General features: G+C 38.0%; 1 protein-coding gene across 40 annotated transcripts in view; it reads right to left on the reverse strand.

Moving 5' to 3' along the window:
- RFX3 (regulatory factor X3) overlaps positions 1-25,988 on the reverse strand; it is a 288,998-nt gene that overhangs the window by 147,952 nt on the left and 115,058 nt on the right. For 39 of the 40 annotated variants that reach the window (XM_049092573.1, XM_035712800.2, XM_025423429.3 and 36 more), the window contains one exon: positions 14,963-15,087. In XM_049092573.1, coding sequence (XP_048948530.1) covers positions 14,963-15,079 — 117 coding nt within the window. In that variant the 5' untranslated portion in view covers positions 15,080-15,087. Of the gene's footprint in view, positions 1-11,374; positions 11,590-14,962; positions 15,088-25,988 lie in introns of those variants that run through there. The other variant, XM_025423458.3, reaches the window with a different exon arrangement.

Genomic DNA, 25,988 nt, shown 5'->3' on the forward strand with positions numbered 1-25,988 from the left:
TGCACCGGGAGCCTGACGTGGGATTCGATCCTGGGTCTCCAGGATCGCGCCCTGGGCCAAAGGCAGGCGCCAAACCGCTGCGCCACCCAGGGATCCCCTTCACTCTGACTTAAAAACAACTTATAAATCACATACATGTTCTATTGTATGAATACGATACACTCTACAAAACACATAGAAAGGGATCCCTGGGTGGCGCAGCGGTTTAGCGCCTGCCTTTGGCCCAGGGCGCGATCCTGGAGACCCAGGATCGAATCCCACGTCAGGCTCCCGGTGCATGGAGCCTGCTTCTCCCTCTGCCTATGTCTCTGCCTCTCTCTCTCTCTGTGTGACTATCATAAATAAAAAAAAAAAAAAAAAAAAAAACACATAGAAAAATTGGAATTATAAAATAAAATGCTGAAGATCAAATATTTAAGTGTCCATTTGAGGCAAATTCACTAGCTGATCTATAATGGCATAATATATACTTAGGGGAGAGTTTCATCATCGAAGACAGTGGACCTAAAGCTAAACCTAAACCATGCTAAACCTGCATGTCAAAAGTCTTGATTTTTGGAACATATGGAGCCAACATGTTATCATTTAAACTGGGACTATCTAAACAGATATTTATTATATGACTGTGGGAGAATTAGGGAAGCCTTCATTCTGCTAGCTTGTTTCTGCAATATATATACTATTTTCAATTTGTGGGAATTTTTTTTCAAGCTGCTTGTCCATATTATATGAAGTCAGTTTAATCAAAATAGACTATATAACCTATTTATCCACCTTGGTAGAAACCTGAAAAAATAAACAAATGCAAAAAACAAGTGAGGAGTTTTGTCATCAACCCCTCTTCCCTCAAGATGCCTCAATTACACATGTGATATATGTAATTTCTTACATTTCAGCCATTGTTTTTTATTTTTAGACCAAAAATAATTAATAGAAATTTAACATTTATTCTTCTAATCTTGCACAAACCTAGGGGGTAGATGTTCTCCTTTGGAGACATCTGATAGTGATAATTTACACTATTCAGAAATTATAGAGTCTAATAAGTGGCATGTGTGTATATGCATGTTTAATACTTAACATGTAGTTAAATATTTTAAGTCACTATTAATTTAGATACTTTAATATCACCTAGTTCAATCATCAATTCAACAAACACTTATTGAGCACCTATTATGTGCAGACAGATCATACGTATTGGGTTGTACTATGGTGAGGGCAAAAAAGACATGGTCCCTGGACCATCAATTTATGACAAAGTTCTAGAGAAAGACATTAATCACATAAATCAATTAAAATCACGTTGATGTGAGGCGGCTGGGTAGCTCAGTGAGTTGAGCATCCGACTCTTTGTTTCAGCTCAGGTCATTATCTCCAGATTGTGAGATACAGCTGTGTCCAGTTCTGTGTTCAGAAGAGAATCTGCCTCTATCTCTCCTCTTCCCCCGCCCCCACTCATGCACACTCATGCACTTTGTTTCTCTCTAAAGTAAAATAAATAAATAAAATCTTTTAAAAAATAAAACCACAATGCTGAATAGACTGTGAGGAAGAGGTCCATATGGCTAGAGGAATGTACAACAGAAAGACTCAGCCTAGTTTGGGTATCAGCCATGCTTCCCTGTGACTATGACCGCTGACCTCTAGTGTTCAATAAAATACTACTGAACCTGTACAAACAGAAACCAAGGTATAAATAAAGATACTTGTGGGGCCAACTAGTAGGATGAAGCTTCCTTTGTATTAGATCTATCTGTGGTATCATTTAGCCTTGATCACTTTCATAATAAGGCTGGCTCTATTCCACCTTATTAGCCCAAGACAATTATAGTAGCTCAACCCAACACCAATAAGATCATAAACATATAGGAGAACACACTGAAATTGAAAAGCAATCTCAGTTATAATGTAGTAGTTCAGATGATCTAGAATAAATTGTTTCGTTATGAGGAAAGACACATATACAGTAGATTCCTAAGGAAATATCCATATATTGCACCCTGAGACACTCTGCTCTTTGCAGCCATTTTCCTACCTCTAGCTTCCCAGTACAGTGTTTGATATGATGAATCAACAGTTTTGTCCTTATATCTACAAAATGCTTTGAACGTTACAAAGCATCATTACAACGACTTTTTTTTTCCTCTCATTTGATCCTGCTAACAATTCAGGTACATTATGTATTTCAAAGACTGAGGAAACTAAGGCAGGCTGGCACTCATTCAAGAAGTCTTCCACAATTGCCCCCCCCCCCAAAAAAAAAAAACAGACTCACCTCCAAATTATACCGTGCTCTTCAAGTATTGGCATTCTCTCTGCCATTTCTGTCTACCTCTCAGTCTTTTTTGGTCTAACCTTAAAGTTCTTCCTATCTCAGTCACAAGAACAGTTCCGGCCACATAACAGATGCTCAATCACTGTTTGCCAAATGAGCTCCAGAATTCAGTTATCACAACTCAAGGGCAGGCAGGCTGAAGTAACTCGTTCAACACCAAGCTTACAAGTGGCAGATGTGGCAATCCAACTCACTCACATCTCCTGAGATCAAATTCAAGTCGGTGTTCCTTTAGCCCACATCTCTAATATTGTAGGGTAACATTATTACTGCTTCCTAGGAAGCACCAACCAAAACATAGGTATGAATATCATTTAAGCTCAAACATCAAAAGCATTTTCCTGTGGGTGAAATAAATTATCTACTGAGATCTATGAGCATTGTCAGGACTTTCCAGTTTTATACTAACTATTTAAAAAAGACAGGTTTTGTTTATTACACTAGCTCCTCTATGTGGAGTTCCTCAACATCTCCAATGCTTTTTTGCTTTGTTATTTTAAAATGTCTATTTAAAATAAGTAGCTAAAGAAACGCTCAATTTCTGTGAACTGTTTTTATGAAATTGCTGGGGAAAATTAAGAGTAATCATGAGTTTTAAATGTATAACCATCTACCAGATCAATGAACCACAGGCAACAAACACCTCAGTGAACCTCAATGTTGAGGCAAAAGTCCTGAAAATAAGCACAATAACAAAAAAGAAAAATCATTGGTAAAACGGCTTTGCACAGAATAATTATGTTATCAAGGATCATAAACAGTACTGGAATCAATGGTTTTGTCAGTTTCATAAGATATTCAGAAAAATTATTATCTCTGGCAACTAAGGCTTCAGGCCATTCAAAGTAAAAATATTTTTTTAAAGATTTTATTTATTCATGAGAGACATATAGAGAGAGGTGGAGACACAGGCAGAGGGAGAAGCAGGCTCCCTGTGGGGAGCCTGATGTGGGACTTGATCTCAGGACCCAGGATCATGACCTGGGCCAAAGGCAGATGCTCAGTCACTGAGCCAGCCAGGTGTCCCTATTCAAAGTAAAATTAACTTCCTTACTATCACTTTCCAAAATCTTCAGGAACAATTTTGCTCTATCACTTCAACCTACAGATACAGTTTCATTCCTCGAAACAAAAACAACTCATGTTTGCTTGTATATATAGTTTAACTCTGCTAGTGATAAGATACAAAGTGAACCTGAGATTCCCAAAAGGGACAGTGCCTTTTTAAACCTAATTATGTTAATAAACATCTTTATATAAGAATTGCCTTTCTTGTATTTCAAGTGCTATCTTTTCTAATGCATTTTTTCTTATTTCACTTTTCTTCTTTAACCTTACTAATTTTAAAAAACTAAAATTGCTAATCATAAGAAAGCACAGATTGAATAGGATCCCAAACTATCAAGACTTAATAAACCATAAACCCCAAGTACTAAAGAAAGAAAAAACATATATAGCTTTGGATAACTATGTACATTTATAAGAAACAGCCTGACCGACTTGTAAACCAGAAATAGAAGCCTTACGTATTACTGTTTCTGGCTTTTTTTTTTTTAAGATTTTATTTATTTATTCATGATAGTCACACAGAGAGAGAGAGAGGCAGAGACACAGGCAGAGGGAGAAGCAGGCTCCATGCAGGGAGCCCGATGTGGGATTCGATCCTGGGTCTCCAGGATCGCGCCCTGGGCCAAAGGCAGGCGCCAAACCGCTGCGCCACCCAGGGATCCCTGTTTCTGGTTTTGAGGCCTACCTTTTTGTCACCCACTGAAATTATACCTTTTATAAATAAAGGATAATCTTTTAAAGCAATCTTTAAAAATTAGGATCATAAAAGGATGAAAATATACCTTTTTATTTAATATAAAAATGGTGTTCTGAGACGCCTGGGTGGCTCAGCGGTTGAGCATCAACCTTCAGCCCAGGGCGTGATCCTGGGGTCCTGGGATCAAGTCCTGTGTCTCTGCCTCTGTGTCTCTCATGAATAAATAAATAAATAAAATCTTTAGGAAAAATATGGTGTTCTACCTGGTTACCCATCCAATAACTAACCTGTCAACTGTAATATGAACTTGGGCAACTTTAACTTTTTAAAGCTTGCTAATCAATTGATTTGATGAACCTAGTTTTCCTCCTAGTTGAGATGGGAATGGCTGTCTGGGACTTTATTCAACTGGATATAACCAGTATTAATGAAGACAAAAATCAAAAGCCACAAATGGACTAATGATCTCTGTTGAGTTTAGGACCTAATTTCTAATACATTTGTTTTTTTTTCCTTGAGAATACTTTATTATTTTTTTAAAGATCATTTATTCATTCATGAGAGAGAGGCAGAAACATAGGCAGAGGGAGAAGCAGGCTCCCTGTGGGGAGGCCGATGAAGGACTCGATCCCAGGACCCCAGGATCATGCCCTAAGCCCAAAACAGACACTCAGCCACTGAGCCACCCAGGTGCCCCTCTTGAGAATAATTTAGTTTGCATTTTCTAGCAACTAGGTTTTCAGCAGTCCTCCATTATATCAATTCATTATACACATTTGTGTTTTTAAGAGTCTTAAAAATGTCACCAATTTTTACTGATCTTTTTGCTTTATGTTGTTGATCAGGCTTGCTTGCTTATATATGTCTGTACGTTCAGATGTATGTATGTATTTTCTTGATAGTAATTATCAAAACAGGAGAGCTGATGGGGAATGCAGAGAGAGTGAGACAAAAATCTCAAAACTGATTTTCCTCTACATTTTTTTCTTTCCTTTTTTTAAAAACTTCAACTCACTGAGGTGAGACAAAAGTATATTAATTTGGGATACTTTTTTGAAGAACTTTTGCTTCTTAAGTATACATATCAGGCCACATTTCAGGTTTTACTTATTTAAAGGTAAAAAAGGTAAAATGCTCCCGAGGGGAGCCTGATGTGGGACTTGATCACACCCTGGGCTGAAGGTAGATGCTCAAGCGCTGAGCCACCCAGGCATCTCAGAACACCATTTTTATATTAAATAAAAAGGTATATTTTCATCCTTTTATGATCCTAATTTTTAAAGATTGCTTTAAAAGATTATCCTTTATTTATAAAATAGTATTAGGACTAGTAGCTCGATTACCAATTAACTTAGATTGGTATTGATTTTTAAGTGCTTTTTCTTTTGACAGGACTTCAGATTTCTAGAAAAGTTGCAAGAATTATACACAATATTCCCAGGTATCCATTTTCCAGATTATCTGAATAATAAGATTTTACTACATTGATTTTATCCTTTTTCCTCTTTTACTCCCAAGGTTCTATATTTACGGATGCTCATACTTACAATCTGAGTTTACAGAGGGCTTTAGAAGTTCAAGGCTTGTAATTTTTTTTATTTGTTATTTTCCTCAAATAACCCTTTATACCTCAGATACTCCTGCTTGCCTCACTAGTTTTGCTTGTGGGATTTTTCTCAAAAATGCACTGTGATTCATAAAGCTAAAACCAATCCTTCTTGACATAAAGTATATTATGTTCTTTGCCGTGGGACTGCCATGTTCAGTACTGTTATGTGAGGGAGCTTATACCACTTAACAGCTGATCTTGATATAACTAATCTGACTGCTTTATCTCTGTAGGGCAGAGCTTAGGAGCTCAGGCTCTAAAGTCAGATGACTTGGATGTGACTCCTGGCCAAAAAAAAAAAAAAAAAAAAATCATGACTGAAGGAAGGTATATTAGTTTTAAAAATCAGGTTTACAACTTAGCACTGAGCAATGAGCCAGCCAGGACAAAGACAGTGGCTCTGATTCGCTCTAAATGGGAAATCCATCAGTTCATCAGGGCTGCATGCAAAGAAAATGAAGCATGAGAGTCTCTCTGCAGAAATGGCTTTGACTGATGTCAACACAAATTTTTAAAGAAAATAAAAAGGCATTACATGTGTGTCTATTTCTAAAATCAGCCCTGGATCAAAGGAAGAGCAGAATTATCCTTTTTCATGGATAGAAAAGATAGGTCTTAAGTGTTCCATGAAATTAACCTTCTGACATGCTGGTTCGGTTACAGGGATTGAGCTTGAAGAATTCTGATGAACAATTCATCTTGCTGTAAAAGTGTCCAGGAGAGGAGATGACTCACAAACTATGTTCCATATATACTTACAGCTTCCACAAAGGCATCTCAGGAATAGATGTCAGGGGCAAGAAGAACCTTACTGGACAGGGTTGTTATAAGCTTTAGAAATGATAGGCTAAGCACCAAGCACAGATGGCACACAATAGGTGCTCTGTAAATGGCAGTTACTGTTATTGGATTTGTTGTTTCCACTGGATTTCTGACAAAGTTGAATGGTGGTCAACTTCAAAATAAGCTATTACTGGGGTGCTTGGCTGGTGTAGTTGCTTAAGCATCCAACTCTTGGTTTCAGCTCAGGTCATGATTCCAGGGTCATAAGATTGAGCCCTGCATCAGGCTCTATACTCAGTGTGGCATCTGCTTAGAGATTCTCTCTCCCTCCCCTTCTTCCCCTCCCCTTGTGCTCTGAGGTATGCACGTGGTCTCTCTTTCAAATAGATAAATCTTTTTATAAAAGAAAAATTCATTATGACTGAAAACTTAAATAGCTTATACAGCCAGACCAGGAGCCAGGTAGGACCCCCATCTCATTTCTTACCACTTGTCCATCACCCTTTCTTCTCTAGCCATTCTGAGCCCTCAAAAAACACTTCTTTTTATTCCCTCACTGGTTAACTCTATTCTTCAATCTTAGCTTAAAAGTCACTTCCTCTGGAAAGACTTCCTTGACCACCTCAGACTATAAATAATTTTTATTTTGACCTTAAAGTTTCTCTTTCCTTCAGATACTTGATGGCAAATAGGCTCAGCTATATTGAGATCTATTTTTTTTAATTTCTTTTTTTTTTTAATTTTTATTTATTTATGATAGTCACACAGAGAGAGAGAGAGAGAGGCAGAGACATAGGCAGAGGGAGAAGCAGGCTCCATGCACCGGGAGCCCGATGTGGGATTCGATCCCGGGTCTCCAGGATCGTGCCCTGGGCCAAAGGCAGGCGCCAAACCGCTGCGCCACCCAGGGATCCCTATATTGAGATCTATTATATTGAAAGTGCATTTTTTAGCACAGGTAAAGAATTCTTCTGATTTGCTTTGGCAAAGAGGGCCAGTGCTCCATTTAAATTATGTTCCATCTTGCTCAAATCATATGTAAACAAAAGTGCCAGTTATCTTAAAGTTTTCCACTTTCTACTCATGTGAAAAATTTTATAGGACAAGTTGAACTCTCCAAGTAAAAAAAAAAAAAAAGGTTCCTGATGTTGGAATTGATGGTTTGATAAGCAAATTAGATATTCACAGGAAACATTATATATCTCTAGGAACAAAATTATGGAATTAACTAAATTAGTCTATGCAGGTAAGTGATTGATTGAAGAAGCCAATTTTCAGCAATTCGACTTTGGAAGGTCTTCTGGGAAAGTTGAAATAAATGAGTAACTGAAGTCTCTTCCAACTAGAAATCCAAACGCCAATCAGGCTAGCTAAAATATTAATATATTCTCACCTTCATGTCCTAAACTGTTACATCCTACCACAAAACCACACTAGATCCAAAATTATTATATTTCACGAACTGAGTAAAACACTGGAGGTATTCCTGATATTTACTGAGAAGTCCTCTGGCATTTTCTCTAATCACTATGGCAACTGCACTCTGCGCCCATCCAGGCTGGAGAAGGCCAATACTGCCCCCGTGGGTCAGATCACGTGGTCTCTGTTCTGATCTAGAGCCTGAGCCTCCCTAACTCATAACCCAGAGTAATACAAAGAAGGATCAGAGGTTAATGCTTACTAAAGAAAATGAGAGCAACTGGTTTTAAAACCAGAATAGCTGTAGAGGAAGGGTTACTTGAGAGTGATGGCAAAAAGACAAGGCCAAAGGCCAAACCTCATAGAAAAGAGGGTCAAAAATCCACAAATTACAGGAGTCAGATAATACTAAGAACAAGGAAAATAAGAGTTAAAAAAAATAATAATAAATTTGTTGAAGGTTTATTATATAATGCCAGGTACTACCTTAAATTATTAGTAAACACATTATTTAATATTTGTAGACAAGCATAAACTTGATATTACTATCTCTATCTTATACATGAGGAAATTGTATCTCAGGCAATTTGCCCAAGAGCATATAACCAGAAAGAGCTAGAGCCAGGATTCGAACCCATACCTTTTAACTATGACTCTCAGTCTCTTCACCTCCATAAAACCTGCTTTCCTGGATGAAGTGGCTCTCCAAGAAATAAAGGGGGAAGCAGCCCAATAGCCATACAGCAAGAGAGATAATATGATAGTCAAAAGTATCAAGTGTCAAGGAAAAATCCAGAAAGATCCTAGGGAATATTGTTGGATTTATTTCTGTCAGAAGTGTGCAGTATCCACAGTTGGATGGGTAGGCACCCAAATTTCACAGGATTAAGAAATGTCTGGACAAAAGGGAGACACAGCAGACATGTACAGATGTCTCAAGAAAACTGGCAGTGGGGGAACAGACTGTGAAAGAGGTCAACTGAAGAGGGAAAAGAATGAAAATATGAAGGAGGGAACACATGTAAAGATGCCACAAATGGATCATCTGACTCAACCTCCCACTAGAGGTTCTTAGGAAACACTTTCACAACCGTCACTACTAGCCCCTCATCACCCAGTACAGACTCCCTGATTTCCCTTGAGCTCTTCCATACTTTCCCCTACCAGAAATACCCTCTTTTGGTCCATTTTTCTTAGGACCTCCAACTTTTACTTCAGCATCTCGCTCAAAGTCACATCCATGGTGAAGACATTACTGATTTTCATTCCCAAGAACAATCTCCACTGTTACTCCTGAGGTACTTAGTATCCAATTCTACAACAATATCTATCCCTCAAGAGCTGGCTTTCCATAGTCAGGTGCCATGTCAAACCCCCTTGGAAACCCTAGCATTTAACACAGTGCCTGGCATATTCCTCTGAAATTATATTATCTTAAACTGATCACAATGATCTAACAATAGACAAGAAAGTATTTTTAAAATCACTTTTAACAGAGAATCAGCACATACGGTTACTCAACAATTTAAATAGTAGAGCTCTTATTTTTACAAATATTCAGTAGAGATGTTCAGCTAGAAGGCCCACATTTTGGATTGGCAGAGCAAAATTTATTTCAATTGTAAATCAGCATGTTCCTTCGAAACACCTTTTTATATTAGATACTAAAAATTAGCAATTCTGGCTCTAAAAGATAAAATAAATATGCTCTTCAAGAGCTAAAATCATTCTCTTTTGTTTTTCTACAAAAAGACATTCAACGGGAATTCATTTTAACCCCATCTTTTAGGACGTCTGCCATGGGTTTTAATTAGGAGAATACTGTCCCCTGAGGGAAGCAAACCAATGGGAATCAAGTCCCAAATAAAAGCAAAGCACAGAAAAATGTCTTTGTTTCTGCTGATTATATGAGATAATGGTCTCAAATGAAAAGAATTCTATTCATGTCCATCAAAGCTAGGATGGACAGAAAGCAAATCTCTTAACCCTGAACAGAAAAAAAAGATAAAGACAGAAATGATAGAGTACACTACCTCAGGATTAGGTCTCTAGACTAGCAAAGGGATCCATTTAAAATATTACAGATTGAATTTCGAGGCAATGCAGTATTCTGTTATGGATTTAACATACTATATGCAATCTTCCCCCCACACACACACCCCTTAGTCTCTGTACACTGCTTCCCTCACAAGAATTTTCTCATGGGTATACTGCTCATCACCCCAGTTTCTTTCTGGATGTGACTACATACTATATACATCACAGGAATATGGCAAACAGAAGTGAGAATAAAAATGACCCCTTGTTGAAGCTGTGGTCTCGTGAGGATCTCAGGAGTACTCATGTCAAAATTCCTTTCCTAAAATCTGTTTCCTAAAATTTGAGGCATCATTTTAAAGATACCCATCATGAATAGATCTACTGGGATTCATTTCAAATTTACCCTTCTTGAATCTTCAAGATTATCCTTTGCCTAGAACCTAACTGGCACCTCTGATCGACTCTGTTTCTCAAACAAAATGTCATTTATCCCTTTGACCACAGGGATAATATACGCACTTGCCAGGATGTACCATAACTTAAGTGGAAATGCTAAATATGCCATAGATTGACACTAACCAAAAGGAAACAATATAGCTACAAAAGAAACAATATTGTTAGAATACAACTATTCTATTCATTTTGTATCTCAAATCATATGTAACAATCACTACCCAGATAGATGATTTATAGAAAACCAAAGTTCTTATCTGAATATAATCTTGAAATGAATTTTTATCATGTAAAAAGAGGTTTCAGTGTCCCAGTTACATACTAAAGACTCAAGAGAAAGAAAGTGTGTCCCTGTGCACGAAAAGGTAAAGACCATAGTCTCTGATAATAAAAGAAGTCAAAATTGACAGCTAACTTGACAAAAGATTTTTTTTTTTCTTTGAGTTCAAACAAAAGCCCCTCAACCCCGGGGCTCCACTGCACCTGGGACGTTGTGTTTACAAGAAGTGGTATAGTGATAACACACTTACCCACTTTGACAGAAAAGCTGTGTGCCTTTCTCTAAGGAACGGAGAAGGTAGGCAGAGACTACAGGAAAAAGCTAGAACTGTACTCAGAGGGGCAGTTAAAACTAGGAGAAAAAAAGTCTCAGAGCCCTGGTTCGAAGTGGCTTAGGAATCATCCTCAAGGTCAGCAACACTGTAGAACACCTGAAACCCAAGATTGCAACAAGGAGTAAAAATGCTGGCTGGCTTTACTCTAGGTTCTGCTTTGACTGGCTGTGGGAAAGAATGCAATAATGGAAGACACGTTCCTCCTTCCTGCGCCTGGATTTTCAATTCAGGTTTAGGGCAAGTAGGGTCAAAGACCACTCATATTTAGGCATAAAATGACCAACTTGAAAAATAATCTATAGAAAACTCTAAGAAATCATTCAAGGCAGGGGGAAGGCAAGGGAGAAGTAACTCACTTCTAGTCATAGTCTATAGAAACCATCAGTCCAAAGTCTTCTTATATTGGGACGCCTGGGTGGCTCAGCGGTTCAGCGTCTGCCTTCTGCCCAAGGTGTGATCCTGGAGTCCCGGGATCGAGTCCCACATCAGGCTCCCAGCATGGAGCCTGCATCTCCTTCAGCCTATGTCTCTGCCTCATTCTGTCTGTGTGTCTCTCATGAATAAATAAAACCTTTTTTAAAAAAAAAAAAAAAAACCAGTTTTCTTATAAAGATGATGATGAGTAATATGGAAGTTTTAATATTTTGTCAACATCAAATTTGAATATTTTATAGATTTTATTGAAATGGGCAACCATGTCTATATTTGGAAGCTGAGACTCTATGGTGTTTTGTGAAATGGTGCAAAATTACAAAAGACAGGAAATTTGATGAAGTACTGCTATAACAAGACCTTGTAGTCATTGCTCAGAATTCTCTATTCCTGAACCGGATTGTCTAAAGAAAGAAAGTTGATTTTTGAGCTCATACAGGATAAATGAAAAAGCACAGAAATAATGTTAGAATCCACATTTTACTTGGTACTTATTACTCATGAGATTAGAACCTTTGTGCTTTAAAGAAACAAAACTATATGTTAGATCTTAAAATTTCTTGGTTTTTCAACTTTCTAATAAATATATTATATACCTCAACAATAAACAAATTTAGCTATAGACTTCCTCACATTAGAGTGGCCAAAGCAAGGACACAATAAAATTGAATCAACAGAAGTAACTACCTTTGACATCAATGCCATGATTTCAACATCCATCATGGGTCAGTGACAAAAGCTACCAGATTTTAAAGGTATCCCACTACACTTGGAAAACTCATCATGACATCAGTACATTAATAAAACAAAGACTAGAGGCAAGTTAAGAACAATAAGAAATTTAAAAAAATTTTTACAAAGAATAAGAAATTAATACAATAATCATCTCATCAGTTGTACAGAATATATCTACAGGGACACTAAGAGAATGCACTAGAGAGGGGCAGCTGGGTGGCTCAGTTAAATGTCCAATTCTTGGTTTCAGCTCAGGGCATGATCTCAGGGTTGTGAGATCAAGCCCCACCTAGGGCTTCACCCAGGGCATGGAGCCTGCTTGATATTATCTCTCTCCCTCACCTTCTGCCCCTCCCCCGATGCCCACTCTCTCTTGTCTAAAAAAAAAAAAAAAGAGGAATACACTAGGGAACATCAAATGTGACATTTTCTAGTGAAAGAAAGAAAGAAAGAAAGAAAGAAGAAAGAAAGAAAGAAAGAAAGAAAGAAAGAAAGAAAGAAAGAAAGAAAGAAAGAAAGAAAGAAAATAAAAAAAAATGACAGAGGAAAAAAAAATCCTTCCAAATAAGCCTGGAAGCACTACAGGCAACTCCAGGCAAGTATCACACTAATCCACTATGTGAAATAAAACACTTTGTTGACAAAAAGAAAACGAGAGTTCTCACCTTCTTTGCTTGGTGTGAGGGGATGTAAAGTCTCACCTGCCTTGAATGTCCTAGAGGAAAGAGCTAACTTGAGGAACTGAAAGCTATGCCTGCTGGGAATGAGCCATATGGCACAGCACAGTGTTTTCCAAAGAGGGGTCCATGTGTACACGAGATTATTTTTCATGAGGACGTGAAAAAGGTGAGTGTACATTATGTATGATTTTCTACTTACACTGGTGATAGGATTTTCCACTTCTGGAAGCAACTTTGGTTTTTTAAGGTTACATAGTTAATACAAAAAGTGATTTTAATTGAAGCAGCAATCAGAGTCTCTACACCAACTACATGCAGTGAGATGGGTGGCCGCCTTCCCGAACTTTGGTAAGGCTTGGGGATTTATTCTTTGGTTTAACCCCCAACCATGGGTAATATCATATGAAAAAAAAAAAAAAAAAAAGAAGGATTAAGTGAATTAGAGCAAGAAATACCCAATATTCCTCCTCCACTCAGTTTTCAGGCAGCCAAGTATTCACCTTCTAGGCAGGAAGCTGGAGAAGTCTTCTTTAAAAATATGACAGCCCAAGAGGAAAAAAGATACTGAACACCAGAGGGTCCCCAGTTAAAAAGCCCAGTCAGATGACCGACCCTACACTGCATTCAACAAGACCCACCCATACATGCAAATAAGCTGTTTATCCTCATGCTTTTAAATATGGATAAACACGCAAAGATTATCAGACATCTAAGAAAAGCTTCAAAAAAAGACAAGAGACCAAAAAAAAAAATATATATATATATATCCAAAAAACTCCACAAAGTAACAAAAAACAAAATCCCAAAGAGCAAAGTAGTTTGAAGGAAAAAGACTATAAAAAGGAAAAAAATGCAACAATTTTTTAAAAATTAGTATCTTTGGAGAGAAATAAAAAGATACTATAATCAGGAAATAAAATGTGATGTTACAAAAAGGAACCTACAGGAAAATTTTTAAAAAGCTTCTCCTTGATCCCAGCCCTCTCCCTGCCCATCCCGCTTCTATCATCTGAAAAGAATTTAACCGCAAGTACCTCTGCCTAAAAAATATCCCTTTCGCTAGCTACTTTTCTGTAATTATAAGAGTGACATTTGCTGGAGATTCTCCTTGATACCAAGAAATTAGAGGCAAATCACACAAGTCTCAAGATAATGCTCTATATGATCTTTCTCATTTATTTTCTCACCACTCTTCAGAAAAATTGACAGGCCAAGGTGTTCACTAATCCACATTGTAGAACCATTAACTGGCACAAATAGCATGATTTCGTCATTATCTTTCCAAAACAAGCCGAGTGTCCTGAGTATGAATAAGCTCTGTAGTAAACATGTGACAATGAATTCATTCTCAATTTTTTAAACGGGATGAGTCAGATCTCCAGACCTTCAAGATCATTTAATTTTCATTCAACAGTATTTTTCACTCTCCAAAATACTCAGGCATTTTCTAAATCATCACAAAGGCAAAATCCTTGCCTGGAAGTTACATGCAAACCTCTCCTTTATCAAGTACTACCTATTGTGAGCTGATTCTGTGTTAACTATGATTGATGATATTTCAGTAGGAAGAAATAGGAAGTTGTGGTCAAGAATCAGGGAAGCGAGAGGCACCTGGGTGGCTCAGTGGTTGAGCACCTGCCTTTGGATCAGGTGGTGATCCTGGGGTCCTGGGATTGAGTCCTGCCTTGAGCTCCCTGCAGGGAGCCTGCTTCTCCCTCTGCCTGTGTCTCTGCTTCTCTCTCATGAATAAATAAAATCTTTAAAAAAAAAAAAAAAAGAATCAGGGAGGGGAAAAGAGAGGGACACAACTCATAGGATGGTCAAGGCAGAAACAGGAGTAAGAGGCTCTTTCAGAACAGGGATTATGGTTTGGATACTTTCCTTTGCATCCCTATAGCCCAGCACAATCTGCTACATCCACGAAGTGCTCAAGAAACACTTCCTCAGATTAATCTAAGAACCAAACTCAATCTATCTCAGCACCCACTGGGTCAGAAAGGAGAATCCAAATCCTCTCTGGATACAGCTCGGTGGGACAGACAGTCGTCAGCACAGGGAAAGGCATGGCATTTTTGTCTGAGAACGGCTGTTACTTACCTGCTGTTGTACTGGTACCTGCTGTACCACCTGTGTAGGCACTGCTGCTTGACTAGCCACAGATGTCTGTAAAGTCACTGTCGAACCTGTGTCCGACCCGGTCTCTGATGTCTGCATGATGGTCTCTGAAATACATCAAAAGAGAAATAACGTTTTAAATGCTCTCCTCACATGACTAGCTGCATTACATGTGTTCTTAAAACCCTACGCTGAGAGAGACTTTCAACTCTCAGGGTACTTCTTACGCCAACACACTGCCATCATATCCCATGCATGTTTCTAGTAACTCGGATCACTCTTTAAATAAATACAAAAAATTACCAGGTCACATTTAAAAAAATCCCCATTAGCACCTCTAATTTTGAGGCTATAAAAGTTGAACTTCCTTGAAGTCTACCTTCCTTAGGTCTCAGCTGTTCTAAATCAGTTCAATCATAGTATAAACTAAGCCCAAAAATATTTCAAGATACTCAATTTTCAGTACAAGAACCCTGACTGGATGTAAATATGTCAGAAAAATGTTATTTTCTAGACACTTTTATAGGCCATTAGGATGTCATCAAAGGTGTACAATTTAGAATAAATTATTTCTAACCCTTTCCAACTTTCAAACTTACTATGCTGTGATCTAAAACAGAAGTAATGCATATCCAAAAACTTAATCAAAGGGTTGGGCTCACTAATTTGCTCTGCCTGTGTTATGATATAGTACTAAAATCAACCTTAATTTAACACAAAGATAGCCAAAAGTCAACAAATGTTTGGTATTTTGAAGATGGGGAGGACAGAAATGAGACTTGTAAGCAAAGACATGAAATTTTACCTTCTCCCATTCAGAGTTCAACCTGGCACATTTTTTAGTTTGTATGTGTCTGCTCTGCTAACATGTTAAATTTTGCAGCATGTGCTCTAATGGGCATGGATTCTCACACCTCCTGATCTCAGCATTCCCTTTAACTACTTATATAGTCAACGGAATAAATATTAATTTTTGTGTTATTGAGCAAGGGAACAGAATTCTAATTTTCTTTCCTGAGGGGCTAGGGGCACAATATTTAATTGGTAGATTAAGAAAAACACTGCATTATGGTTTAAATCTGTGAACAGTATGGTGAACATTAATTTTCCCTACAAAAACTCTGAAAGAGTATCTAGTTCTTTCAAGGAGAAAATTAAGCCCTTTATCATCTTTTGTCATAGTGTGCCCTCTTCCAATTTTTCCCCTCAAACCTTTTCTAGCACCTCATTCAATTTTAGAAATGGACCTCTGAAGACATTTCATCTACTCTTATTTTATAAACAAGGAAACCAGAACCCAGAGAGGTGGAGGCTCACTCAAGGTGACAGGAACAGCCATGAGACTAAACCTTTTCACTTTGAATCTGTGCTTATTTTTCTTTCTAGGCCTTGAGTGTTGGCAACTCTTTAAGTGATTTTCATATTCTATTGTTAGGCAAAGCCCTAAAGCAGTATAATAAACTTTACCACATACAAGAGATACAGCAATTAACAGCTAACACTGATTCAATGGTTAACATATGCTAAGGACTCTTCCAAATGCTCTACCATATAAGTTAATCCAGTAACAACCTGGTGTGATTGGTAGGGTTATAATCTTTCATTTACAGATGAGGGACCTCGGGTACAGAGAGTGAAGGTGGTTAGAAGCTTATAAAATAAACGGGGAAGTGATAGAGACTGCAGCTACCACCCCATTTATTTGGGTCAGCTACTAACGTTCAGCTCCAAGAAGTTGAGAATTTGTGGGAAGGCTAAGCGGTAGGTGCCAGGTCTCCCAATTTTCCAAACGAAGCTGAAAAGTTCAGATTTTTATGTGACATCACCAAACGATGGCTCATTTTTTAAACTGTAGCATTAATCTCTCAGCAAACACACACACACACACACACACACACACACACACACACACCCCTCTGGGCTAGCATTAAAGACTATGGATATGCCTAAAAATGTTTGAGAATGAGAAGATTCACTACATAAAATTCTTGTCTAATGAAGATTAACTGGAGGACTCCTGATTCTCAAATTCTGGGAAGGGATATACACATGAGGAACCCTATCTGTGCCTCTTCCTTGTATTCCATCACAGAGGGAAAAATATACCCTCCTCAAAATGAAAGCAAAAGCCAATGTCCTTTGATTGAAGCTTGTAGACCATCACAATGTCTTTTGTGCTACAGCAGAGGAGCTATTGGTTAAGAATAAGCAGATAACTTTCTGCAGAGAATGAAGAATGAACCAGATGTTGGATACTACCTTCAGTGAGGTTTTCGTAGCCTCTCTTCCCAACTCCAAGATAGATGGAGGCCTTCATCCGTTTCGTAATGAAATGGGTTCATGAAAATAGGGGTGCCAATTATGGCCAATCGAGGGTGGGTGTTTCTTAGAGTGAAGTCACTCACCTAAAACTCCCTCCTATTTCTCCCATTGCTGGCTAGTAATTTTATCAAGGCATTTCAGGTGCCCATACATTGTTCTGCAGGCCAGTTTACACACCCCTGTTGGTATATGATCCATACCGTGATATCTATTTTAGACCTAACATAGGCAAGTATATAAAAAATAAAGATCTCTTTAAAAATTAAATACATTTGGGGCAACTAGTGGCACACTTGGTTAAGTGTCAGACTCTTGGTTTTGGCTCAAAAAGTGATTTCAGGGTCATGAGATCAAGCCCCACATCGGGTCCCATGCTCGATGTAGAATCTGCTTAAGACTCTCTCTGACCCTCCCCTCCAAAATAAATAAATCTTTTAAGAAAAATTAAGTATACTTGTAAAGCAATTCCTAAGAATTCTCAATAAACTACCTTATCAGAAGATAAAAGGCACAGATTTGAAAAATGGCCTCTCATGGACTCTATTAGACTCCACAGAAAGGCTTTGTCTTAGAGTTACTACCAATTAAAATTCTTAATTGCTAACATTTAAAAAGCAGAAATCCCTGTGTTAGAAACCAATTTCCAGATTCTTCCAAAAAATGTGAAAATTTAGAAAAGGTGAACCTATGTTATATGTTTTATAGGTAAATTACTTAAATGGCAATACCCCTTCATTTGCCTGGCCTCTATAGGCATGTGAGTTCATGACACTTTTGGGGGTAACCTGAACTTTAGTCTTACACATCGAGATTAAAAATGAAAAAATTACATTTTGGGTTTAAGATAATTTTGGTAACATTTTTACACATTCACTTCTTTCATACAGAAGAGAAATACTCAACTTTTGACCACTTTACTAAGAGATGAGGACACCCAGAGATGTTAGGTCATACTTGACCAGGGTCAAACAGCTGGAGGTTGGAAAGGAGGGTTTGGAAATACTAAGGCGGATCATGTAGTAAACCACCAGATCGAGTGGGAAGTCCTGAATTTCAGAACAGACACAGAAGAGAGTAAAGCAAACTGGGGACCTTTTCAGAATGAAAAAGGAGGAAATGGGTCCCAACTGTTTTAGAGGAGCAGCCTTTGCAGAAGAGACTGAGGGAAATGAGATAGAAAGGAAATGATGGCTTTGTAACTTCAAGTGAGAAATTCATGGAGAGCTTTCTATCCAAGTCTCTGGCTCCATGCAATGCCACATCAAAACTGGCACAGAAAGCCCAATCCAGAACAACCAATAATTGGTCCTGAAACATCCATTTCCTCTCCAGGGATTGCTCCTCATCCCACCTCACCCTGGGTCACAGGGTTGTGCCAATGGATACGAATTTAGTCTCCTCATCTCTCCTTGATGGACACAACTTCACCTCCTATGATTTCATTGTCTTCCTCAGTTATGAGAAAGAGGCTTCCTGTGCCAAGGCCTCATGACGTAAGAGGGTCTCACTCCCATCCCTGCCAGAGACTGGCTCAAAAACTCATGACCATAATTAAGTCTCTCATCTGACAAGTTTTTCCCAGGTGCCATGCAATATGCTAAGGGCTTGAAATACATACCATTTAATCCTTGGGAGACTCTCACTAATGGCAGCATTCTTATTTCCACTTAACAAATGAGGAAACTGAGGCACAAATAGATCACCTAACTTGCAGAAAGCCACATAGCCCGTAAGGGGAGGAGTCTAAATTCAAACCCAGGTTTCTCTAACTCCAAAGCCAAGATATCACTTAGCACTATCACAATGATAGGGCTTCCAAATGAAAGGTCTGAACAGCAAAGTCTCTGGGATTCTCAATCCATTGTATTTAATCTACACCCTTCGATAACAATGGAGAGGCAAGGTCAAAATTAGGAAGTGTTCTCTCGTTCTGCTGAGGCCAAACAGAGCCTAACTTGTAAGTATTTTTCCAGAGGCATTTTAACTGATTAATTCTGAAGACCCAACTTAACAGCAGATCAATTAGAATGTTAAAGCATGTTTGAGGAGTAGAACCCTCCTGCCAAATGCTGCTCAACAGATCATTTAAACCCACTGACGCATTCAGAGAGTTCTGGTAGCTTTCCAACATTTCAGCAAAGCAAGAATCATCACTGAAGGTAGTGCCTTAGCAGGCTTCACTTGTAGGTTTTGTTTTAGACACAACATAAGGTTTGTGTGTACATGTGAGGTGTTCCTATTCAGCCAGCAGTGGTTTCTGTGCTTTGTTTATGTTTGGGAGTAATTTGGTTAGTTCAGTTCTTTCACAGCCCCCTTTCAAGTGATATTTGTTTATCAACCACAAATGCAGTCACATTAATCCATTTTGATAAGCTAAATAAACCCCTGCAGTTGGTCCATGATGCAGCCCATATGTAAATGAGTTGTATATTCTTGCAGGAGAGACATGCACAATTTCAGTCTAGTCATCCTTGCCTAATGTGGCTGTCAGGTGTGTCAAGAGCAACAGATGCTTGTTTGACAAAGGACCTTTTTATTCTGGCTAATTAAGCAGTTGGACACACCCGCCTGTTAACGGTTCTGCTTTGTACAGCCAACTCTGGCTGAATCATGCGAATCTACAGCTAAATAGGCCACATTTTGAAAGAAGGCTAATTAACCCCTAGGAGAAGGAAAAGAATATTGCAAAAACCCAGCTGCTGAATGCAACAAGATTAGCATTTCTTCAACCTGATGGGCAAAACCTAGGCAAAGCAAATGTGTTTGGAACAAACATGCGTTATTGCAAGTTTCAAGGCATTCAGATGTTCTTTATGGAACTTCCTGAAGATTATTTAATACACTCAAATTCACAGTTGGATTCCTTTTATCACACATAATGTACACGCCAAATTAAATGGTTTAATAGTCTGACCTAATCAATTACTTTTCAAACAGAACTATCTAACTGGGATAGCTTAAAAATAAGTGGTATCCATCTAATTTTTATTGGGGTTCTCCAGCCTGGAATAATTTGCTCTCTAAAAAAGCAAAGTCCGCAAAGTTTGGCTCCTCTATGCTGACTCTATTGTTTTTGTTTTGTTTTTTTACTCTGAGGAATGTAACCGGTTCTAAGTCAGTAGAGAAAATAAAGACTTGTAATTTAATTTTCAAGTGCAACAGAGAATTTCCTTCCTTCTTTCTTAGTATAGAAAAACAAAAGATGTTACTTCCAATTCCTACTTGAACCAAATTTAGCAAAGTTAGTATGATAGTCACTTAATGGGTATAACTAAGTCACGTCACATCTAAAACATGACATTCAAATATAAATTATTTACTTAGAAACCTGGTTCAACATAAGAGTATGGGAATGCTATTTAGAGAAAAAAATTTGTCAGAATTTGAATTACTATTTTTAAAATACAGAAGTTTAACATCTGTGTACTTTTATACGGAAAAATCCCAAATCATAACTGATGCTTTGTGGCATAAAATTTCTACTAAGTGTTAGAAAATAAATGTTATTATACATAATGCCCAGAGCAATTAAAATTTCTATTAAAATTAGAAAACTAAAACAAGCTGTGTTTTTTGGGGGAGCAAATTGCCATTATATATTTTCCTGAACATAAAATGAGTAGGAAATATGCACATTTTTGGACTATTCTGGAATAGATGTTGAAAAATATTAGAACGATTTCAATTAATAAAAAAAAAAAACTAAGGATATCAAGAAACTTTCACAGAAGACAATATAACGTAAAACAACAGGCCATACTAGAAAGTTTATATATAGAGGTAAATAATCATGTGATAAATTTAATGCTTTGAAACTTTGACAAAAACATATTGATGAACTGAGTACAAACGTAAAACACTATGACTTGTCTTTTCTCCCACTTCACCTTGTACAAATGAAAGAAACTAGTTAAGCTACAGACTATAGTCAGCCTTTTTTTTTTTAAATACACTTCTGAAAGTTTATTCATTATACGACACAGGGCTTCAGGAAATCAATAAAGCAAGTAACTGAAGGGATGTAAAAAGAAATTTCCTGATTTTCTGTATTATAAAAGCTCTGCCTATTTATTTAGGTTTAATGTTGTAAACCTCATGACTGTGTACAATTAATCTTTTGTACTAAATTGATCTGTAGACAATGATGGAATGATAATAGTGTAGACTTAGGCAGTCATCTTCCCGTGATAACTGATGACAGTGATTAATGTTGGTGATGATTAATCAGCACACTGGTAACATATACAGGTTGCCTGGGTAACTTTTTTCACTTTTCAAACAAAGGTTTTTGCTTAACTAATTCTTCCCTTGGCTCAGAGTATGAAAAACTGTTTCCTTGGAGAAGAAAATTCAAATTAAATTACTTTAACAGCTTTTATCTTGAAGGATCAATTACTTAAAAAAATAAATAAAACCATCTACTACCATATTAGAAAAGCCAAACTACTGAAATAACATAAGAACTATTTTATTATTTGTTATTTGTTTCTAGTTATCAAGAAGAGCTGTCATCAGGCCCAGAGGTCATTTTGGGGAAAAGAGAACCAAGTTTACTGCTGGTGCTGTTCAGCATTTTCTCCTACTCACGTTCATGAATAGGCAAGTCAGGTCTTAGCTACCTGACAAATGCTAAAAAAAATGATGGTACCAGATGAAAAAAAAGGAAAAGGAAACCAAAGAAACAAAAACATCTAAGTGTCCTACACTCTCTCCTACTGGAGGGAGAGTCTGAGAGCACAATGATGTAACATACAGAAAAATTCTCATCAAAATGTATGAGACAAAGCTATAAAGGTCTCTCCCTACTAGTCCATCCAATCCTGAGAGTGACTGGAACCTACTGGATGGAGCATTTAATGATATTAACACTCAGCAATGAAAGATGATGAGCAACAAGCCCTTGATTATGAATCTATCATCTTCATTATTAGGGACATTAATAAGAATAGCTACCTCTGCTGAGCACTTACTATGTGATAGATGCTTTGCACACATTTAACCTTAATTTCACTCATCAAGTAGACATTCCCATTTTATAGCAGAGGAAAGTAACATTCAGAAATTAATTTGACCAGGGTCACAGAGCTATTAAGAGATGAAGTCAGGATTCAAGTCCAGGTCTGTGTGACTCCAATAACGGCAAGCTGTCATTGGACCCTAGGTGGCTACAGGGATAGCAGCCGCATTGAAGCTATTTTAGCAAAATCAACTTTAAAAGAGATAAAGTAGTCTATGAGGACTTTGGGCACTGAGAAAGAATTCTAAATTTGAAGAGATACAAATATGACATAAATTGCAAAAATGTACTATACCTGGTATGTAATCAATATAATTCTATGAAGCCATCAAACCTATAACTTTTATGATACAAAAACACATACCATGGATTAAAAGAGACCTACACTAACCCTGTAGTCACATAATATTTTATAGATGAAAGAAGTTATAAAATGCAGACTCATTTGCATTCAAGAACATGTCGTAGAAAGCAAACAAGGGACCAATTAAATGAATGTGTATGTATATATAACATTATATATAAACACAAGAAAACTCACTCAAGTATGGTATATAAAAGCCAATAATAAGCAACCAAAATATCCATCACTGGGGAACTTTTTAAAAAAAATATTTAATTTATTTATTCATAAGAGACACAGAGAGAGAGGCAGAGACACAGGCAGAGAGAAGCAGGCTCTACATAGGGAGCCCCATGTGGGACCCGATACCAGGAGAACAGGATCACGCCCTGGGCCAAAGGCGGCACCAAACCGCTGAGCCACCCAGGCTGCCCACTGGGGAACTTATAAATTGTTCTATTCTGTATCCCTCTAGTGGAATACTGTACAGATCTATAAAAGCCAACACAGAAAGATAATCATAATAACGTAAGTAGAGAAGGCAGGTTGCCAAATAATATGCAGCCCACAATACAATCTTCTTCACGGATACATAAATGCATGCTTTGGAAAAATGCTTAAAGAGACAGAATAACGTCAGTGGAACTTTCAACTCTTGAAATATGGGCTTTCCAAAACCAATGACCATAAACTTTGAGTGGTCTCAAGCTAACCTTGGATTTGCTGGTCAAAAGCAACACAGGCTCCAGACACCCGTTTAGCCTGAAGCCATTCCCAAAAGGTCCGTCTTAGATTCTGTAACCTAAAACAGACCTTACAAGCTCAAAGACAGCTACAAAGGTAGATTTTGATCTGTTATTAAGTGGCAGGGCAAGAGCTTGGTCTCCCTTCCCACTAAAGTGGCTCAAATCTCCAAAGCAGCTCTAAAAAACAACTTCTTGAGTGCTTCTCTTGGAAGAGCCTACTCAAAAAATGCATCTGGAGATTTTATCTACAGACCCATTCATTGCTAATTCCATGACATTTGTCATTTTCTGCTCAAAAAAGGAAATCTAGCAACGCACACTCCCGGATGTCAATGTCAAATATGATCCCTTCCTTATGACCCTACCCCGTACCTACTGTCCAATCCAGAATCCAGAAATAACTTTTAATCCTGCTCCCTTGCATACAAACTGAGATGAACAATGGTGCTTCTTCTAAAGATCTCCCAGTTGCAAAGAGGGTACAAGTGGGGAATCCAGATGTTTAGTCCCACCAAACAAAAAAATATTCCCTTTTGGAATTAGCCTTCATGTCATCTGTACCTTCTTCCTCCATACCCTAAACTTTACACACATGAGTGTTCTCCTTCTTTCCCTACATTCACTGGTGTAGATTCATCCACATGTATAAAAGTACCCCTCCTACCTTATGTTATTTTTTTTTTATAGATTTTATTTACTTATTCATGAGAGAGACAGAGAGAGAAAGGCAGAGACACAGACAGGAAAAGAAGCAGGCTTCCTGCAGGAAGCCCGATGTGGGACTCGATCCCAAGACCTGAACCAAAGGCAGACACCCAACCACACTGAGCCATCAGATGCTCCAATACAGGACTAATAAACAAGAAAAGCCTTGCCATCAAGGGTCCCAATGGTCTCACTTTAGAGGATATGAGAACAGAGAAGGTAAAGATTAGTCTAAAAAGCAGTAGTATTTAAAGAGCCATTAAAGAAAACAAGCAGGTAGTGTCACCCCGAAATAGGAGGATTACCTTTGGATTTTACAGGGGTGAAGGCAAGAAAAGGAATACTTAATTTTCTTCACACCAGAGAAGGCTCCAATGACAACTTTCTTCTTGGATTTTCTTGCCTACACAAGAAATTTTTCTATTTTTTTTCTCTCATTTTCTTTTTATAAAAGTGGAGAATAGAGCCTTTTGCAGTTTCTAACTATCCTAATGACAGGCTCAGAGAGATCAACACATCTAAAAGGGGAAAATAATACTGTGTAATAACATTGTTAATAATGGCAATAATATACCCCACTCTAAATGTACAATATCTTAAAGAATTGAACTTTCATTACTGCCATTTTTTGGCAAATGTTGTGAACGGGTGTGGGTGGACTTGGAAAAAAAATCTATATATTCACACACAAATTCTGGAAACACTGTAAAACATGCTATTAATCAAATGAAATTTTTACATCGATTTTCATTATAAGATGCATGTATATACACATGGAATAAAGGCTTGGATCAAGAATGAAACATATAGCATGGAGACTCCAGCCAACTCTGTACACTGAAAAACAGAAAAATTATTTCTAAATATCAGTAATATTTGAAATAAGTACAGTGAAATAGAGATAATGTCCCTTTGGAGCTCATTTTATGGGAATTGGCGATGCACCCCAAAATGGCTCTCCTTCCGACTCAGTCTAAAGCAGTTTCTTGGCTCCCAAAACAAGTTTCTTCTATAGTGGGCTATTATCTTAGGCTACCTCATAAATGTATGGTTAATACCCCTAACTGGAGCTATTAATATGCTTAAAATCAACTGTAAGTTCTTTACGTTTAAAAGAATTGTCATTATGTAGTATTTTATGTAAGCCTGGAATTTCACATAACAAGTTCCTTTCCATCCTCCCTCCTCGTCTTGCACTTGGATGGTCTTCCCACAGGGCTAAAAAAAGGTAAGGGAACTCTTTCCTGTCTGAAAATACACTAATAGTGATGGACCAATCCCAATCATTTTCTTCATCACCATGTGTTTCCCTTCATCTCCCAAACCTAACTAGCCCAATGATGCTGCTTCCTCATCTCTCTCTAAAATCTATTCAGAGATCAGCTCTCCAGAGTTCAGGCCACTCCTGGCAATAGGTCCCCAGGGCGCTCAAGATAAACTGCCAACCCCCCACAGGGCTTCTAAGGCTTGTTAGCACAGAGCTCTTGCCTGCCATTTTCCCAAGACGTGCAATCCACACATGTGGAACCACTCTCGGTGCCCCACACCTAGGGCTTGTGAACAAGGAACTCCCTCTGAAGCAGTGGTTCCTCCCCACCTTCTCTCATCTTCCCTTCTTCTTTGGGATCTCAGGACAAATTCCACATCCTACAGACAGTCTTCCAAACCAGCACCACTCTGCTCCCTTCTTCTTAGCAAGTCTGGGGCTGGCGTCATTCTGGGTGCTCCTATAGCACCTTATTTTCATTCAGGGCATTGCAAGTATCATATTAGGATAACTGTCTCCCCAGCCAGATTATGATAAACACGATGGGCACATACACTCTGCCTCTTTTTCACCTAACAGGCAACAGTGCCTAACACAGAGATCTCAAT

The sequence above is a fragment of the Canis lupus genome, chromosome 1 (assembly GCF_003254725.2).
Source record: "Canis lupus dingo isolate Sandy chromosome 1, ASM325472v2, whole genome shotgun sequence".
Classification (NCBI taxonomy): domain Eukaryota; kingdom Metazoa; phylum Chordata; class Mammalia; order Carnivora; family Canidae; genus Canis; species Canis lupus.